The sequence below is a fragment of the Brienomyrus brachyistius genome, chromosome 22, assembly GCF_023856365.1.
Source record: "Brienomyrus brachyistius isolate T26 chromosome 22, BBRACH_0.4, whole genome shotgun sequence".
Taxonomy (NCBI): Eukaryota; Metazoa; Chordata; class Actinopteri; order Osteoglossiformes; family Mormyridae; genus Brienomyrus; species Brienomyrus brachyistius.
This window is the reverse complement of record NC_064554.1, coordinates 18493429-18512266: the sequence shown is the minus strand read 5'-3', so window position 1 is coordinate 18512266 and position 18838 is coordinate 18493429. Positions and strand designations below refer to the sequence as shown.

The following is an 18838-nucleotide window of genomic DNA, read 5'->3' as shown; positions in this document are numbered from 1 at the left end:
AAATCGTATTTTACAATATTCTTCACAAATAATGCCAGTGAGACGTTGCAGCTGCGAATTGTTAAAATTATTTTATTGATATTTTGATGCCACTGTAAGTTCCCAGACCTCACAAAACAAGCATTACAATGCCAAATAACAGGATTATATTTCGACTTCGTCACATCCAACCTCTGGGCAAAGGGGCACCTGCGGAGGCCTCAGCGAGTTTGAGATCAGATAATTAAGTCTTAAATATTAAGGTCAAGCATCTCGAAGAAACAAACACTGGAAACATTTCTTGTGAAAAAGTTTCAACACATAACCACTGTCGTATTTACTGCCGTTACTTAGGATGTGAGCCTTTTTCTTTTTTTTTTTACACATCTACCATGGTGAAGAAAATGACGTGTACAGCATAGTTTTTCCAGAGATGTGAAACATTCAAAGAATATTTAAACAGCGATGCGATTTAAATATCTTACTGAAAATGGTCATACTAACATTCTATTGAGACAATTTCAAATAAATTTTAAAGTGGGAGACCCAACTGCCCGGTTCATGGCGAGCTGACCGAGGTCATGATAGATTTCTAAAAAAAAAAAAAAAAAAAAAAAAAAATGCAATTTAAAAGTTGTGCAACTTTCCCCACCTAGTCCTGTCATTAAAATTTATAGATGTCATTCACATGCGTTAAAAATAAAATGATTACAACTTCCAAAAAGGAACTATTATTTCATCCATTTTCAGTCTCAACTGCAAAACATCCCTGGTAACTTAGTGCTGTTCCTCTCCCTCTTTACTAGAAGGAATACGGTAAACTCCAGTGAGTCTTTGCCACAGTGGAACCTGCGGACCAGCAGAGCGAAACAGGGCATTGGATCACACCACGGCCAATCAGAGTCGATCCCAGGGACTCCTAATATAAAGGGCCTGTCCATCCCCATCAAGCAGCTCAACCAGCTCAAAGGTCCTTCCAGAGAAGCTGCTGAGAGGCATAGATCACAGGCATGACCCACACTGCCACGATCACCGTGTGTATTCAGCTATTCCACATTATTCAGGACCAGTGTTAGCGTATCCAGTTACGTGTCACACTCTTAACACGGGCCTTCACAAACCAGAACCGTTCTCTGAAAGCGACCCAGCAGCCCGTCTTTGGTGAACATGAGTTGGGACGATTACAGAATAGGCAGGCGGGGCAGTGAGGAGAAACATCCAGTGGGACAGAGCATCTTAACACACGTGGGCCGTGGAATTACAGTGACTTGCAGAGATCTTTTGCACATTTTCCTCATTCTGCAAAGACATAGAATGACATTTTTCGACAAGCACCTTGCATGCCACAGTCAAAGGTTAGCATAGAGGAAGTCACTGTTTTATTTACTTTTTAAAAATCGGCAAATTAAATCCATTGCACATACATCTGTTCGATACCCAGTGGTGCTCAGGTAAAGGAGGGAGGGAAGGGACAAAAAAAAAAAATATATATAAAAAACCTTCCTTGTTCTTGGCTTTTAACCCTATTGAAGCAAGATTTGATCTAAGATACACAAAATATTTAAAATCAAATACATGGACGAGGTGGGAAAGTTCACACAGAATGATTCCAGTTTGCTGACTGAACATCTCCAGGTCAAAAATGAGACTTAATAATCTTGTGTATAATTCCAGGATTCATCACTATACTGTGTTCACATAATAGGCCTTACACCAAAACAAAAGGGCAGGACCAATGACTAGTGTGCAGTCCCTATGTAAGCATGAGAGAATCACGTGCGTAGGTGACATCATAAAAACGCGACCAAGAGGAATCTTATTGCACATGAGGGAGGAGATCGCCCTCCTGAGTGGACAGGGTTAGTCCACGTACATGGGTGACGAGGGGGAAGCAGGCATCTGGTCCAGAATACGACACACATAGCTGGCCACGTTGACTTGCCGCTCCTCGTACATTCGGATGAAGGCGTGTTTCTGGGGGAGCGTGCAGACACACGTCAGGGGACACGCCGAGAGCATCCACGGTACCCCCAGAAAAACCCCAGACCACTTACCAGAAGCTCCTTGTACTTTGGCCTTTTCGACTCGTCCTTCGTAAGGCTTCAAATTGCAAAAAGCATGAAGAGGAAAAAAAAAAAAAACGGAAAAAGACATTAATCTTGATCAAAATATACACCGAAACAAGCCCTTATCGTATCCGTGTGAATGATCTACACTCCTCTAAAGGCATCATGGAAAAATACTGGATTGAAATAATTACATTAAATAGCAAAATACAAGTAATTCTGGAAAATCCCCACAACCCAGAGCAGGATAAGTGGCTGGAAAATGGATTGATAATTTAGCTGCATTGTTATTATGGTTTATTCTTTTCACTATCCCCTACCCCTTTTCTGTCTTCTTATTCCACTTTAAAATATAGTTTAACTAATCTCCGAGTTGCCAAGGCAACAGAGCCGGGCTCCGGCCGTCCTCACCACAAGTTAACGAAGTTGATGAACTTGGGGGAGAACTGCCGTTCCTCGGAGTTACACAGCTGCGGGGGGTCGCCCTTCACCACCTGCGTCAGCTGGTCGAAGACGCTGTTCCACTTTGGGTAGGGGAAGCGGCCGGTGGCGAGCTCGTACTGCGCGGGAGATGGAGAGGACTGAGGTCACAGCGTGCAGACACACTGCTGAATGCACGGGCTGCCTCTAGTGTCCCCCCCCTCAGGCAACTGGGACACCTGTCTGGGTGGAGCAGTTACAGAGGACAGTGAGGGGAAAAGAGGACGGCTCACCAATGTGATTCCCAGGCTCCACACATCGGAACGGACGTCGTAGCCTTGCCGCGAGGCACTGGGGTCTATCCTCTCCGGCTGTAAACAAGAAGCACGTGAAAGTTCCTAAGGGTACCGTCACACAATGGCACGCAGGGCAACACATGCAATCAGAAGTGGCCCCGCCCACAGCCACCCTATTGGTCGGCCGCCCACCTACCGCCATGTAGGGCCGACAGCCGGCATCCCGGGTTTTGGCTATGGAGTCCACCAGCTGACCACTGATGCCAAAGTCGCAAAGCTTGATGTTGCCGTTCCGGTCCAGGAGTATATTGGATGGCTTGATATCTGAACAGGACACAGTGTAACAGTGTGACCCAAACAGCGGACACCCAAAACCGGCTTCTGCATACATGCTGAAAAGCATGATGGGTAATGAGCATCTTGTCAAACAAAAGCTCTCCATAGCTACCAAAGATGCATTTAGAGGTAGTGGCTGAACATTTAACACACAAAATTTTAACACACTCTCACATTCAGCCATTTCTAAGACTAGGCCTTACCTCTGTGAATTATCTTCAAGTTCTCTTTTAAGTGGTTAAGTGCTTTGACAGTCTGAAACGGAAAGGAATTACGCTGACATGTCACTGGAGGAAGACGAAACGAATGCAGACATATTCCCAAGGAAGAAAAAAAACTGACTTACAGCTAATGTTATTTTGCCTAATATTTCCTCTGGAATCACTTCATCTAACACAGAATATACATATTTGTAGAATTTGTCGAACGAGGTAGACATGAGCTCCATGCATATCCAGCAGTCTCCCTAAAATAAAAAAAAAAATGGGGTGGGGGGTGTGGAGCGATAATACATCCAATTAGAAAACGAATCAAGCAAAACTAATTCCAGAACCACAGTAATCGGCACACAGAGAAACCCAGCCCAATGTTCCCAAGACTCAATTATACCACAACAGGCCAGGATAATTCCGGTGTGTCCGGCTGTACGGCCGGACGCTCACCTCTCGGAACAGAGCGCCGTAAAACTGGACGATGTAGGGACAGTCGCTGCTCCGCATCACAACGTCCAGGTCCATCAGCAGCTGCTTCTGCTCCTTTTCGTCCACCGTGGACCGGATCCTCTGGGGGGAGGGGGGGGGAGAGGACTTGACATCCAAAGATCCAAAGCAACACAGACATACGTGACCAACACCTCGGCCCAAAGAATTAAAGGCATTATTTTTTTCCTGTGGGGGACATTAAAAGCCCCTTTAAAACAAAGGCAGCACCTTGACAGCCATGATCTGGCCGCTGGGCTTGTGCACCATCTTGTTGACGGAACCGTAGGCGCCGCGGCCGATCTCCCCCAGGTCCTTCAGGTCGTCGGCGGTGAATTCCCAGTGCTTTTCAGTGAATTTCAGCTTCCCCGACGACTCGATGCTGTGAGTGCGTAACCTCTCACTGCAAAATCCAGGGGAGGTGGTCCTATGAGAAACGCCACCCACTCAGAAGGGACCCCCGGCCCGGCAGCAGTGACCCGGCACCCCGGGAACTTACATGTGTGGGTTCTGAAAGGGCGGCCCGGGCGTGCAGAGCGCGAACCTGGTACTGGGCTTGATTAGCGGACTGGCAAAGCTCAGCTTCAATGCTTTACGTTTACCTGTGGCCATCGGGGGGGGGACAAAAGACAGAGAGCACAACTAGCACAGCACACAAGATACCATGATGGTCAAAAAAGGCAACAGCACATACAGCTAGTGTTAGGAAAAGAAAAAAAACCAGGAATGTGACCAGAGAATGAGTGGGGTGGGGGGTGGGGGGAGGGGGGGAGTAGGAATGCACTTTGCCACCCCAGTATTAATGGATAATATCCACCAGACCGTGACAGTCCATTCCAATACCTCAAAAGACAAGGAAGAGATGAGCGACAAACAAATGAAGCCAGCAGATGGCGCCAGACAACAGCGAAATCTGTCTCCAGTTCGAGCCCATTTCCTGATTTCAGAGAACGATTACGTTCCTAAAAACACGAACTTGATGCCAAGCAGCAAGCTGACTGCACTTAAGCCAAAGCGGACGTCTCACTCTCACGCCACATTGGCTATGAGCATTTTCATTGGCTGGCTTATGTATGTCTCAAACAAAAAAATAAAAATAAAAAAACGCAAATCTTAAACTGATGAGGCCTGACTTGACATGTTTAAATTCCTTCTTGCTATCACACCATTTTCCATGTGGGGAACAACAAATACAATGAATGCACCGTCAAAAGGAGACAGTCCATAAGTCTACTGCTATAGTGGGGATTTATATCGTCACCTTGGCAACGCCACACGATTCACAATTACAGTGAATATCGTTCTGCAGTCCCTGGGTCACCAAGCAACAATACAAAACACCAGCCCTCCAAATGACCACAAAAATCATTTAGAGACTCGGACGCCTGAGCCATACAGGTTAACACTGAGAAGTCTTTAAACAGAACCTCAAACATATGATTGGTAAATGGCGGGATGGAATGGCTAAGGACTGGAAAGCGCGTGATATTGAGCGTTATTCCCACATTAACCACCGAAGTGGAACCTAACCAGACCAGTTAGGTTTTTACTCTAACATTATACCTGCATAAAAGAGTAGATTTTATCACAGAAGAAAAATAAATATTTTACTTTCGTATAATTCTTCCAACCCAAGAGCACACAAGTAAACAGGTCTGTATCACAGGGAAACAGGTCTACTCAATTTGCTGTTCCAACCACCGCATAGGCAGTAATCCAATGCAATTTACACATTGCCTCTATTCAATCTAACCTGTACATCAGCACGCAAAGGGTTTTCATCATCATCATCATCAATTTGGTTCTTTGTTAATGACAATTTACAGGACATTTCAGCAAACGGGGAAATCCTGAGTAATCCATTCCTTTTCCATACAGAACTTTCTGGAGCTGAGCACAAACCATGGCACCATTTTCTCCAAACACTTTTTGACTGGGGCAAAATTTAAATGAGCCGCACAGACAACAAGGTCACAGTTGCCTTAACCACAGGTGTAAAAGCCAAGACTTACACCCCCCCGCCTCTCGAGAGGGGGGCCGATACATTAACAAAGCAGCTTGGCTTACTCTGAGGAGCTCCAGAGAGGTTAATCTGAAATCCTGACCAGTTTCTGGCATGAACAAGCCTGCCTTCAAAAGATATCCAGAACATACTGGGTCACAAAAGCCCACCAGCATGAGTAAGAAACGCAGGGCAAAGTCAGTGATTGTATCACGGGAGACTGAAGGGCTCCAAGACAAGCAAACATCCCCTGTACTTCAAACAGTGTTAAGAAAGATGGCTGTCAAGCTGAAACAAGACTAGCTAACCAAACCAGAAGATAAGGTCAAATGAAGGAAACGGCTGATGAGAAGAAACCAGCTTGCAGGGTGTCTCTCTATGTATTACATTAATATCAGTGAAACATCTCAGCACTTCAGGGACATCCTCCTGCATATCATGAGGATGGAGGACCTTCGTGCACATCTTCCAACCTCTGACTGGGGACAGAGGGGGCAGAGATCCAGGAAGGGAGAATCCACAGGGCTGGGGGAGCGGCATGACTGGAGCAGACCGAGCCGGCACGGGCACGGCCAATGGACATGCGACAATCGGGACAGGAACACAGGAGACCGAGAGATGCGGTGGCACAGGTCAGCGACACGCTCAGAACGTCTCACCGTTATCGAGCAGCAGCCGGACGGGCGAGGAGGAGGAGAGCGAGCGGGGCAGGGGGGAGGGAAAAACCACGTGTTAACGCTCTTTTGGTCAAACACAGACGCAATGACAGACAGAACATCAACTTCAAAAACAGGGAAATACATGTAGGATAATATACATATATACAGTAAATACAGCTAAGGGAACAGGGTATTAGGGTTAAGCAATAAAACTGCTATGCAGGGGTCCTGCTTCAGTCACTTAGCCAACAGCAGGCTTTGGACTCTACTGAGCCGAACCACCTATTTTTAGAGCTACCCATAAGACTGCTAGATTTACCCCCCTCCCCCCCAAAAAAGTTAATCATCACATTTGGTTTCTCAGAGGGAATACTGTTTTGCATTCCATGTCATTGTTTAAAAGGCAATGACTTTTTGAAATTAAAGTTACTTGCATAATCACAAATCCTTTACATATGACATTGGTCTTTAATCAACGCAGAGGCTGCATTTATAATACCTTTAGATGGTACCCTAACTCCATGGCAACAACATCCCATCACACAAAACTGAACAGGAGAGGAGGAGAAAAAAAAAAAAAAAAAAAAAAAAAAAAAAAATTCACTGGGGAAAATACTGAACATATCATTAGATCATCACTACACAATACAAAACTTAAATGGTGATGGATGTCAACTTAAAACAAAAGCATCTGCACTGGATACTTCTAACATGCACGTGTTTAAAACACCAAACAAGGCAATGAATTTCAAAGAGACGAGCCAACTGCGAAAATATAACCAAGATTTCTATGTTCACATTGTATCTGCAATCAACAATTCAACAAAGTAACAAAACAGGCTACAATGTAGGCCTGCATTTAAGTGCCATTTTGCAGGAGTGACCTGCGCTGCGCAAGATCACATGGAGATAAAAATCTGATTTTTCTTCCCACAGAAAAGATTCCCAGATGACCCTTACCCATAATTCAACAGCGCAACACTGTCAAGCCAAAGAATTTCACATACATTAAGGACAATATAAGTAAGCACTGATTCAGGTGTAACCTAAAATAACCAATAGGTAAGATTAACAAGCACTTTCATCTAATCAACCATAACACCAATACGATTCATGCCTTGGTATCCTGTGGTGTCCCATAAACACCCAGTTCATTAACAATGTTTTAAGAAAACAACTATAGTTTAACTTGCATCCCTACTAAAAAAAATGCACCAATGGCACAATCTAGTTCACTGTAGGTAAAGTTAGATGCATTTCCAGATCCCTGGTAGGTTGACATGCGTCTCCCCCAAAACGTGCTGGGCTCCGATGGCTACACTGGACGTTACACTGCTAGTGAAACGCACCGTCCCATTACATAGAGATGCCCGCAAGTCAGACCGCAGACCGACTCGGCTACATTTCCATGAAACTATAAACTACTGTAAATATCCTACCGCACCTGGTAGCAGGTGAATCAACCATCTGACGCTGGCAGGGGAAATATATATTATGTATATTCTAATGAGGTTTAGATTGTGCTTTTACAGCAATACGTATAACCAGCGGTCATTCCTCCAACACACCCAGGACTGCGGCGTTAGTAACTGCGCTACCCGACCTCCTACAGGGGCGCCGGGGAGATGCGTCGCAACACAAATACACCTCAATACCCGAGCGCGACAGCAGCTCGCAGAAATGGGAAGTTAAACAGCGTGAGTCCAACCAGCCCGAATGGTGCCATTCTGACAGGCTGACTGCCAAGCGTCCCCCACAGGCCTACCTTCCACATTAGCTACCCGAGCTAACAGCTCGCGTCCGGGCAGCGCAATGACCGGCGCTCCGTTAGTCCACACACTGCCGAAAACAGCAGGGCTTCCTAACCAGAACCGCCGCTGTTATTAGAAACCAACCCCCCCCCCCAAAAAAAAACACAACGCTGAGAAATAAAGCGGACAGGCAGCCTAGCAGAGGCGCAGGCCTTCCTGGCTGCCGGGATGTCTAATGCAGGTGGATGCAGGCGGCTAACAGGCTAATGCTAAAGCAGCATCCCTGAAGGCACAACCGGAACAGCTGGGGGACATTCAGCCGCTTTCAGTCTGACCCAGACGAGGCAACAAAAAAAAACGACCGACCGGGGGTCGCGAAGGTCTGGTTCTTACACTGCATGTTGCCGACTGTGGCGACGTGCTGGGGCTGGTGAGACGCTGCAGTGGATCCGGGGCTGCCGCCGCCGTGACTGGAGGAGGTCGCCGAGTTAGTGCTGGGTGTCGCCATTGTTGTGGATTCCAGCAGAAGCAGCAGCGGTAGTTGTGGTCGTAGTTGGCACCGGGGCTACAGCACGGGAAGCGCGGAGAAAGGAGAGAGTGTCTTCGCCCTCCCCCCGCCGGCAGGACAGATGGCTCCCCAGTAGCTTTTTTTACGGAACTCTGTAACTGGGCTTCGCTGCGCTCCTTCAGGCAAAAACCCCGTTACACGTAGCCGGGACTGACGGACACCTTGCTGTTAGCTGCCTGCACGACCTACGCCTAAGAAAGGGGGACAAGTCCACGCAGCCGCAGACGTCGCCTTTCTCCAATTCAGACCATTTCAGATCAGATACATGGACACACGGCTTCTGAGCCCCGCACCGCAAGACCCGCACTGGCGCTCAGCTGACCGAAAGTTAGTCGCGATAATACACTCGACCCCCCCCATTTCCGCGCCTAGCAGCGTAGGGTCTCGGAACCGTCCGGAGAAGCGATTTCATTGGTCGTCGCTCAGCATTGCTCTTATTCCATTGGCTCTTGAATAATTAGGGCTTTTGGAATATTCCCTAGTCTCGGGCTAAACTCTACAGGTGTAAATAAATTCCCATTTAGCTGTCCCAGTCTGTCTCACGTACCGTGGTTATGGTTAAACTCGGCAGTGGTTCTGTGTACAGATGCCCTGACTATCAGAATATGCAGCTTTCTATCCAAAATCCATGTACATCGGCTCTCTGCAGAACCCAGACAAACAGAAACGATACAAATTATTTGTTTCCTCAGTCTGTCCAAATGTTTACCACTAACACGATACATTAATTCATTATTTCCAAACAAAAGATAAAAATTCACATTAAATGTAATTAGGCCATCATAATGCAATAAAGTATTTAATATACTAAAAAAAATATGCGATCAAAAACAACATTCAAGCTCACAGGAAAAACTCTATTACCCAGTATACACTGCGCCAAACACGTGATCTTATCCGGGGTCGAAGTTTTCTATGTAACATTTTTCGGTGTTAAGGAGAAATTCGTAACTACTTTGAATTACTGAAAAGATGGACAAAGCCGAAACAGCGTATTCAAGAATGTTATGGCGATTTTGCAATCTCTGTATGTGTATATTTTTTACTTTAGCTACTTATGTACAGGCAAGTTACCGATCTAACTCAGTTTGCAACTTTTATCCGTATGCTCCTTCCACGTTCCATGATCACGGTCATTACACAGAAAAATAACAATGATGTATTGTTACTAAAAACGTTTTCTAATTTGTTCTGTTTTTTCTTATTCCCAGATCAATGATCCTGATTCTGTATTGTGGATGGTGAGACTGTTTCTTTAGTTAATAATTTTATTTTTTGCAATATATTTTAAACCATTGTTAATCATTTTCATAAATTTACAGGTAGGGTATGCCATACCAGCAAGCCTGTGCTTAATGACAAGCTTCAAACCAAATGTAACAGGTAATTTCACTTGCTCCGGGGAGCCGTGCTGACCCTGCTCTCTGATCTGCATTTGTATGTTGCCTTGGATTAAAGCAATCCCCTAAAGACAGACTGACCGTTATAATCCCTTAAAGACAGACTGACCGTTATAATCCCTTAAAGACAGACTGACCGTTATAATCCCTTAAAGACAGACCGACCGTTATAATCCATTGAAGACAGACTGACCGTTATAATCCATTGAAGACAGACTGACCATTATAATCCCTTAAAAACAGACTGACAGTTGTAATCCATTGAAGACAGACTGACCGTTTTAATCCATTGAAGACAGACTGACCATTATAATCCCTTAAAGACAGACTGACTGTTATAATCCTTTACAGACAGACTGACCATTTTAATCCATTGAAGACAGGCAAAATGAAATGAATGCCGTTTGTAGAGGCCAGTAATATAAAGCATGTCAATAGTGTATTGCATTTCTCAGTTTTTAATGTAATAAAAGTCAATAATGTCATAACTGTCCGATAATGCAAGTAATTACATTACCGGCAAAAAGATAATTGGGTCAGAAAATGTATTACATTATTGGCCAGTTATTACATCAAAAATGGAAAAATTATTATGTTATTGCCAGTTATTAAATTATTTGCAGTTATTACATAATTGGCTTCTGCAATATTTTTTGGCAATTCTAAGGCAGCCTGTTTCCTTCGTCTCCCTGTAGTCTAGATATTTTTCCTGTGAACAGTAATTTGACCTTAATGCAGTCTGGATTGGCCGTGTCCTGACGCCCAGCTCCGCCTGTCTTTTAGAGATGATATTATGGAAGTGTCTCGCCAACCTTCACTTGATCATCTGCTCTGCTGTTGCTGCCATGTTGGGATGGACCCTATATAGACAACGAGATCAGGACATCTTTCAGCAGGAGGAAGGAAGGTAGCAGGACGGTGGTCACGCTGGTCGCTGACCGCTTCCCTCTGAAGCACGTGGGATGCTTCCTTATTTCTGGTCTGGCGTGGAAATGCACAGCCGTGTTTAATATTAGACGGAATATCTTGTGTGTGTCACTTTCGTTTTGCTTTGGTATAAAATGGAATGCTGCCAGTTCAGTTCATTCTTCCTGCTTTCAGGGAATTCTCTGGCCTCGTGATAACTGCACTCTGGCTGCTGCTTTGTCGCGATTCCGGAAGGTAATGTTTACCGCTTACAAATGACTGCATCAAACATTATAGAACTTATTGGTCAGCCATTTTGGGCATCAGTATTATTACTGCATATAAGATGATGCCCTCGTTTAGTCCTGCACTCTGAAATTGCACTGTTTTAGGATGTGACATAAAAAGGCAGCAACGAGGGATGACGAGACTAATTGCACTTGTTAGTGATGATACCTTTTGATTTACTTGTTTAAGTTCCCATCCCTGTGGCTTTTGCTATTTCTGTCCCCTCAGGGGCCCGATCGGCGCTGTCCGTCTGATCACCGCCGCGGCGCTCACGCTGTTCCCGTTTGTGACTTGGCTGTACTATTATGTCAATGAAGAGCTGAGATCCACTTGGCCCTTGCATTGCAAAACCGCTCTGTAGCCTGTCAGGCCTCTTCACCGAACACAAGGGGGCAGCACATACAAAATGATGGTTATTCACATGTACTGCAGTCTGGCAGTTCTGCGGCTTCACTGATTCTGTCAGCCAGAATCAGTTTAATTTAATTCTGTTAGCACTTGTCCTTGAGAACTCTGGATAAGAGCAAGAATCGTCACTATTTCAAAGGCAGTATTTCTGTAAGGTTCCGTAGTAAATTGATATGGCCTGTAGTTGTGGCCCAACAGTGATCATTCTTATACGTGAACCCAGTTATCAGAATGTTCGGCTGTGCTGTTCAAACCTTTTTACAATTCTGAGAGTAATACTGACATCAGAATTGTGGAATGTATGGTGTCATCTCTGGATAGTCAGATTTTTGCATGTAATGCATAATAGCTTTCATCTGTTCATACTGACTAATCTGTAAATATTTTTCTATATGTACATATTACTGCAAGTACTACCTGGAATCAAATAAGATACACATACTTGCAGTGATACTATTCTTTAAATATATGGTGGAAAAACACTTTTCTGGAATGTATATTGTACTTTTTTCATTGATTCTAGAACAATCTTCTTAATGCATGTAATATTATCCATCATGTGTAATGTCTGTTTTAAATATACACTTGTAAGAAAATGCTACGGTTCTGAAGCACAGACGGTCAGCGTACGTGCGCCCACGGCCGCGCCGCTGATGACGTCATTCTCCTGGACCAAGAAGGACCAATAGACATCGAGATTCTTAGACAATGCGGAAGCGCTCTCTGTCTAAACATCCGTAGTGTCATGGCGCACAGTTTCACCCCTTTAGTTAGTTGTCTTAGTACAAAATTACAAATGCTTAACCGTGTCATTCTACCCAGGATAATGAAAGTAAATATCTGCGGTTTTAATTACAGACCAGTTCCAAGTTGTGTGCGTTTTTGTACCAATGTGTTCGTTCGCGATTCACACGTGCTGGTAGGTCAACTGTACTCACTAGGTTTGCTGCTGCCTATGATATCTACTGCATTTTGCAAAATAAGTTGTTCAGTTCCATGTGGCACAAGTCTACAATCTCCTGAGAGATGCATTTAGAACAGATTTCGTCAGTTTCGTGTAATGGTTTTCCTTGCAGGTTAACCCCAGGAGAACGACACTTAACCACACAATTCATTCAAGATCATTCGCTTCTCTTCCTCCGCCGCCGTCAAATGACCGTCAGTGGAAAAGAACTGGGGTAGGAATACCAAAAGATCCATCCACACCTTTTGAAAATAGATGAAAAATAGAATACCAGTAGATGACTTATTTGGTATTTTGCTAAAGTAACTTTTTTGAACGTACGGCAGCAGCGGTATTCCTGACTGGTTTAGAACGCGATTTAGATGCACAACATTTAAAGCTTAATGTATCACTGTGACCTATAGATTTACAGCTCTAGAAGACATTGAGAAAATTCGCATTTTTAAATCCTGGTTTAGCTGGCTGAAGCCTACACTGCGAGGCAGGCTGCTACCAAGCTCGAAATTGCTATGACAGCAGTACACAAGAATAGGGTGAAGCAGGAGACACTGGTAATGACCCAAGAACCAGCCAGGTTGAGGATAGAAGCAGCTTTCTAATGTCTGAGATGATCGTCAACTTATCAGGCAGTGGGTCATAAATTGGAGGATGTCCTCAAGTTGCCTTCAAAAGGAATGGGAAACATTAAGTGGTGTGAAGTGCAGTGATAGGACAGGTCATATCAGGGCCATACAAGCAGGACTGAAGACCCATAAAGCAAGGAAGAAGCCCTTCATCAATGAGAAGCAGGGAAGAGCCAGGCTGCAGTTTGCAAAAAAATATATATTCTACAGATTCCCATAAACTTAGAAATAAGTGAAAGTAAAATGTTGCTGTGGTCTCTTATTTTTTTTTTCCAGAGCTGTATGTTTGACGTGTCTTGACCTCTCTGTGTGCTCAGTTCGCTTCTTCTTTGCTACCCTGTTCTCAGCCAGTGACATGGAAGTCCTTGGCAATAACATTTGCTTTCGGTGGGGTGCTGCTCGCAGGAATGAAATACATGAAGAAAGAAAAGGAGAAAAGTAAGTTTCAGTGAAAACCTTTAGATTTCCACGTGTTTGCATGCAGTGTTTGCATGCAAGACCAATGCTTGCCAAGACCACAAGTTACGGTGTTTGTGTTTTTGAGATTCACTCTGTCACGTGTTGTTAGACACCTGCTGTTTTTCACAAAGTTTCCATTTAACATTCAGTGGTAAAAACATGAACTGCACTGAGATATCTGTGGCTGTAGAGATGGAGCAGGAGAGGAACCGGTCGCTGGGCAGGGCTGCCCTAGGGGGACCTTTCGCTCTCGTGGACCACAACAACAAGCCCCGCAAGAGTGAAGATTTCTTAGGCCAGTGGCTCCTGATCTATTTCGGATTTACGCACTGCCCTGACGTCTGCCCTGAGGAACTGGAAAAAATGATTGAGGTCGTGGATGAAATTGGTAAGTAGCATCCTTGCAATTTAATGCCAATCCTATAAATTCTTGGCAGATATTTAATATGGTCGTATGTTCATTGATTACTAGGATAAGAGGTTAGAAGCTGAATCTATATTTTGGTTATTATTTGAGCTAAAAATCATTTTAATGCATTGTAGACATAAACACACAACACTCTCACACATGTACATGCACACGTCACACTAACATGGGACGGGGAAGCGGTAGGGGCTGAGGACCCCCCCCCCCAACTCTCTGTCTTTGGCCCTGCGTGGGTGGGGGGGCCGCCGGGTGGAAGATCCATCATGGGGGGGGATGTAGGCGGCCCTGGCCGGGGTGGGCGGCCTCCTCTCGTGGGCCGTTGACCAGGTGTGGCCCTGGTGGGCAGTCCGGGGTATCGTGGGATGGTCTGGGCCCTTCTAAGCGAATTGGGCGTTTCGGTTTGGGCTGGTCGGGGGGTCTGCTGCTCCCCGGTCGCCACAGGTCCGCTCCTGGGTGGGGGCCCTTGTCTGGTTCTCCCTGCCTTCGCCTTGGGCCCGGGGGTGGGGCGCTGTCACCTCCCCTGACGGCATCAAATGCCAGCACATCCAATGACAAATCAGTTCACACCTACACTTGCACATATGAGAATGGGCACATAAGAGGCTGAGCGATCAGTATCATTATTATTATTACTTCTTAGTGTATGTTATAGGGATTGAAATATACATGTATATGTGTAGGATGACGGGTGTGTGTCTGCTTCATATGTATACCACCTATTTGTAACATTATTATTATTATTGTTGCTGATATAATTTTTGTTGTCTGATGTCCTTGTAATGACTGTTATGTTCCTTATGCTTGTTTGTACTCTGCATTCCCACACACTGTGTTTGCTCCATTCCACCTTTATTACTATTCTTATTATTGTTTCTGTTTACTCCCCCCCCCCCGCCCCCCATGGTGATTAATGTCTGTTATTGTTACGATTGTTGTGTCGGTGTCCCCCTCCCCCCCCCCCCCCCCCCCTTTTTTTTAATCATTGTACTAGGGCGGGTGAGTTCGGAGCGGCCGCAGTCTTTACACTGTGCCTTTAATTTAATGTAACATAAAGTTGTCCTCCGAAGAGGGGGGGTGGTGGTGGGCAATAAAAAAATGTATGTCACCCCTCACCGGAAAGATAAACTGCTACAACATTGTTTTTCTCTGTCTACAGATGCAGTAAAGACTTTGCCAGCCCTCATCCCCCTTTTTATATCAATCGATCCGGAACGGGACTCGCCGCAGGCAGTCGCTGCTTATGTGAAAGGTAGGACTTGTGTTTTCTTATGATTGTCAGACTGGAGGCTGCTGGAAGCTCCTGTAATCGTTACATAACCCACATTTATGAGACGGGAGCTAAGCAGCGAGTGGCTCAGTGGGCTAAGCGTCCGTGCCTGTGATCGGAAGGTTGTTAGTTCAAGCCCCGGCCTCAGCAGAAGAGTCACATGTCCGTGGGCCCTTGAGCAAGGCCCTTAGCCCCCAGATTCAGGGGTGCTGCACATGGGCTGACCCTGTACCGTGACCCCCAAGCTATGGAGAGCTAGAAGGGGTATGCGAGGAGAAGAATGCTGGAGTGCCCGTAGGCTTACTTCTGCAAATGGCAAATAAAATATTGGCCATCAGATTCATACAGTTTAAATCTTGGTGTTTCCAGAATTGCATTTATCCTATTTTATAATTTTCTCAGTGGTGGAAAAACACATGTAAGATACTCAACGACAGGAGCGTCGCTACTGCTGCCCCCGAAAATGTCCATTACCCACGCCTCAATAAATAAGTGCCCAAATTAGTTTATACACTGTGTTCTCATTCGTTTTCATTAAAGACAGAGCCTCCCCTTGTTCGTATAAGGTGTGAGTCTTTGATGAAGCTCGTAGTGTGGTAGTTGTATAGCGACTGTTTTGCATGCTATCTGCAGTGTGATAATGATGGAGACGTTGATTAGAGTGACGTTCACAGACCAAGCATTTCTAAGGAGGTACAGCCAGGTGTGTAATACACGTTTTTTTCCCCCCCACCAGAGTTTTCCCCGAAGCTGATTGGCTTGACTGGAACCAATGAGCAGGTGGAGAAGGCTTCTCGCGCTTACAGAGTGTACTACAGCCAGGGTCCCAGAGATGAGGATAACGATTACATAGTGAGTTTTTTTTTTTAAACCCTTTCAGTGAGTCTATGGATAGGGCTGTATGCATCAGTGAACGTTGGATCAAATAATGAAATGAGCAGACTGTTCTGGGATCTGAAATCAAGGATCGTCTGTATATTATCGTGTTGCCATTAAGAGTCGCTCCCAATTAATGGTCGTTCCTCTTCTAGGTGGACCACACTATAATCATGTACCTGGTTGGCCCCGATGGAGAATTCTTGGAATATTTTGGCCAGAACAAAAAAAGCACAGAGATTTCCTCTGCCGTCGCAGCACACATGAGAAAACACAGACTGGCTCAGTAGGCACCGATCGCCTGATCACTTCCCAGGGTCCTCAAGCGGGGCGGAGGAACGTCCATCATCCATCAGAACCCGAACTCTGGATCAGGTGCTTCTGCTTTTCAGTCCCAAAAGAGCATTTGTCTCTGGAGCGGTTTTAATAAATAAGGGATGTACAGTGAAATGTTCCAAGAAAGAAATCTGTTAATAAGAAATGAATGATAAAATATTTGTGCACTTGGTTCTGATGGGGCAAAGCTTCAGGTTCTGAGGAACCATCAGTCACAGTTCAGATATTGTGTATAGATCGCCGTCTTCTGCTCAGGACTGCGCCGGCGTGGCCTGGATCCCGCACCATGCATGGGATGCCAGTTCGTACTCAGGCACACTGATACACTGCTGCTGTTTCAGAGACGCCAAATAAACTGACTCTAAGTCATAGGACTTTGGGTGACGACAGACTACAGAAGAGACATTCCTCCTACTTGGGCTAACATGCAAACTGTTAATGTGGGGTGGGCTGTTGGATATGCAGGTTTTTGTTATAGCTCCCGATTTAGATCACTAAGTAGAGGACTGACTGACTGGCTGAAGAGTCCACACACCTGGGTGTGAACGGCTGACCTACAGGTTACCCCAAAAACCCACATACACACCGGCCCTATGCAGATAAGAGTGCCCACCATTGCGATAAACAGAGCAGTGGTGCAATTCGAACCCGCAACCCTGGAGGCATGAGGTCACAGTGTCACCCACCATGTCACCCCTCAGGTTTATAAGACCTCGTAAGAAACGGAAAGCGACGGCGTAAATTTAATTTGCCGCTTTTCTAAAACGGGGAGCAGCTACTCCTGAAAGAAAAGTCAGTATCTGCTGCGTTGGGTGGCCGCGTTGGACGCTGCTGCGAGTGCCGCTTTCCAGTTGCTTTTTATAGAGGAAACTCGCAGCCAGCTCTACGTGGCTCTACACAGCTGCTCTGCTCCTCTGCTGCAATGCAGTAGGCAGCGCCGGGAATTTTCCTCGCCGCCCGAACGGAGAGCAAATAATTTACGAAGGACTCTCTCCTTCCAGACACGTGTTCCTAAGAGGCAGAAGGACGGCTTTCGGATTCTAGCTCTGCTGCTCTCTCCCCTCAGAAAGATCTCCTTTAAAAATGCATTTTCTGCAAAAAAAAACACATTTTTCAAACAGATCTTTTTGAAAAAAGGTATGTGAAGCCATGAATGAGTTAGTGAGCTCTGCCCCCTCCCATCCCTCTTATGCAAGGCTCTCATCTCCTCACTGCTTCATCCTTTCCTCCTCTTCCTCCATATTCCGAGTGCTGCATTTAGATAATGACGATGACAGTAGATGACCACCAGGTGTCACCGACGGTCAGAAATGCCAGCATCCAGCCAGAGGCTTCGCGTATTAGTCCTGTAAACTGTTCCCTGTCATTTCTCCTTCATGTTGTCAACCAATGACTGATCGACGAGAACATCCTCAGCTAAAAGTTACCCTTAACGGAACAGTCATAGTTTTAATATTTGCTGCATATGCCTGCAAAAACTATGAAGTTTCACATACTCACTCACAGCCAGATCGAATGTTTTTAAAAATGTATAGAGCACAGTAACTGTAAAAGCATTTTTTTTTAAATGATGGAGAAAAATTTCTGCATAAACAGAATATTGTCACAAGTTCCACGCACATTTTGCCAAGTGCACTTGGGACCAAGGAAGGTTTGGTGTCAATTCTCAGACGTTTCACATGTACAGTAATATTTTATATTCAACTTACCATAAAGGTGTCTTCTGCAATGTCCTTATTCTATTGACTTATACAATTGCTAGTGTGTATTACTTATAATATAACAGCAGGTAATTTTGCATAAAGGAATCGCGGTTTATGGGTATCGGACAGGGCTATTAAAATCACGGTCCTTAAGGGCCGAACCCTGCTGATTTCCCTGCCTTCCTTTACCTGTGAGCCAGGTGTGAAGCCTCCAGCCAATCAGAATCAAAAAGTATTGATGTAGGCTACCTTGTAATTTACAGTGCTCATAATGGGGAAATGCACCCCCCCCCCCAGTTTGACTTTTAGCTTCTCAACCTCCCTATTTATTCCCTATAAAATGGTAATTTGTCTAGTACCCCTGTATCAAGCTATGAGTGTCAAATATTCTGCTCATTTTCTGCTC

At 45.2% G+C, this 18838-nt stretch overlaps 3 protein-coding genes across 5 annotated transcripts; 2 read left to right on the top strand and 1 right to left on the bottom strand.

Annotated features, from left to right (window-relative positions):
- Window positions 1-52: 52 nt before the first annotated feature.
- On the bottom strand, window positions 53-9147 carry map2k4a (mitogen-activated protein kinase kinase 4a). Of its 3 annotated transcripts, none has more exons than XM_048990967.1 (11): window positions 8601-9147; window positions 4295-4385; window positions 4027-4198; window positions 3760-3879; window positions 3444-3563; window positions 3301-3352; window positions 2958-3085; window positions 2759-2836; window positions 2457-2605; window positions 2034-2079; window positions 53-1953 (listed from the first exon to the last, which is right to left on the bottom strand). In XM_048990967.1, the coding sequence occupies exons 1-11, from the start codon at window positions 8713-8715 to the stop codon at window positions 1840-1842; spliced, it is 1185 nt and encodes a 394-aa protein (XP_048846924.1). In that variant the 5' UTR covers window positions 8716-9147; the 3' UTR covers window positions 53-1839. The 3 variants fall into 3 exon arrangements, with proteins under 3 accessions (XP_048846924.1, XP_048846922.1, XP_048846923.1); XM_048990965.1 differs by having other exon boundaries at window positions 4295-4397; window positions 8601-9145; XM_048990966.1 differs by lacking the exon at window positions 8601-9147 and adding an exon at window positions 6956-8582.
- Window positions 9148-9665: 518 nt separating this feature from the next.
- Window positions 9666-12259, top strand: tmem220 (transmembrane protein 220). The gene is made up of 6 exons (XM_048990969.1): window positions 9666-9840; window positions 9987-10016; window positions 10098-10158; window positions 10959-11082; window positions 11277-11336; window positions 11598-12259. The coding sequence occupies exons 1-6, from the start codon at window positions 9748-9750 to the stop codon at window positions 11728-11730; spliced, it is 501 nt and encodes a 166-aa protein (XP_048846926.1). The 5' UTR covers window positions 9666-9747; the 3' UTR covers window positions 11731-12259.
- Window positions 12260-12396: 137 nt separating this feature from the next.
- Window positions 12397-16902, top strand: LOC125717727 (protein SCO1 homolog, mitochondrial). Its single transcript, XM_048990968.1, has 7 exons — window positions 12397-12696; window positions 12854-12955; window positions 13712-13802; window positions 14014-14211; window positions 15407-15499; window positions 16254-16369; window positions 16549-16902. The coding sequence occupies exons 1-7, from the start codon at window positions 12523-12525 to the stop codon at window positions 16681-16683; spliced, it is 909 nt and encodes a 302-aa protein (XP_048846925.1). The 5' UTR covers window positions 12397-12522; the 3' UTR covers window positions 16684-16902.
- Window positions 16903-18838: the final 1936 nt, after the last annotated feature.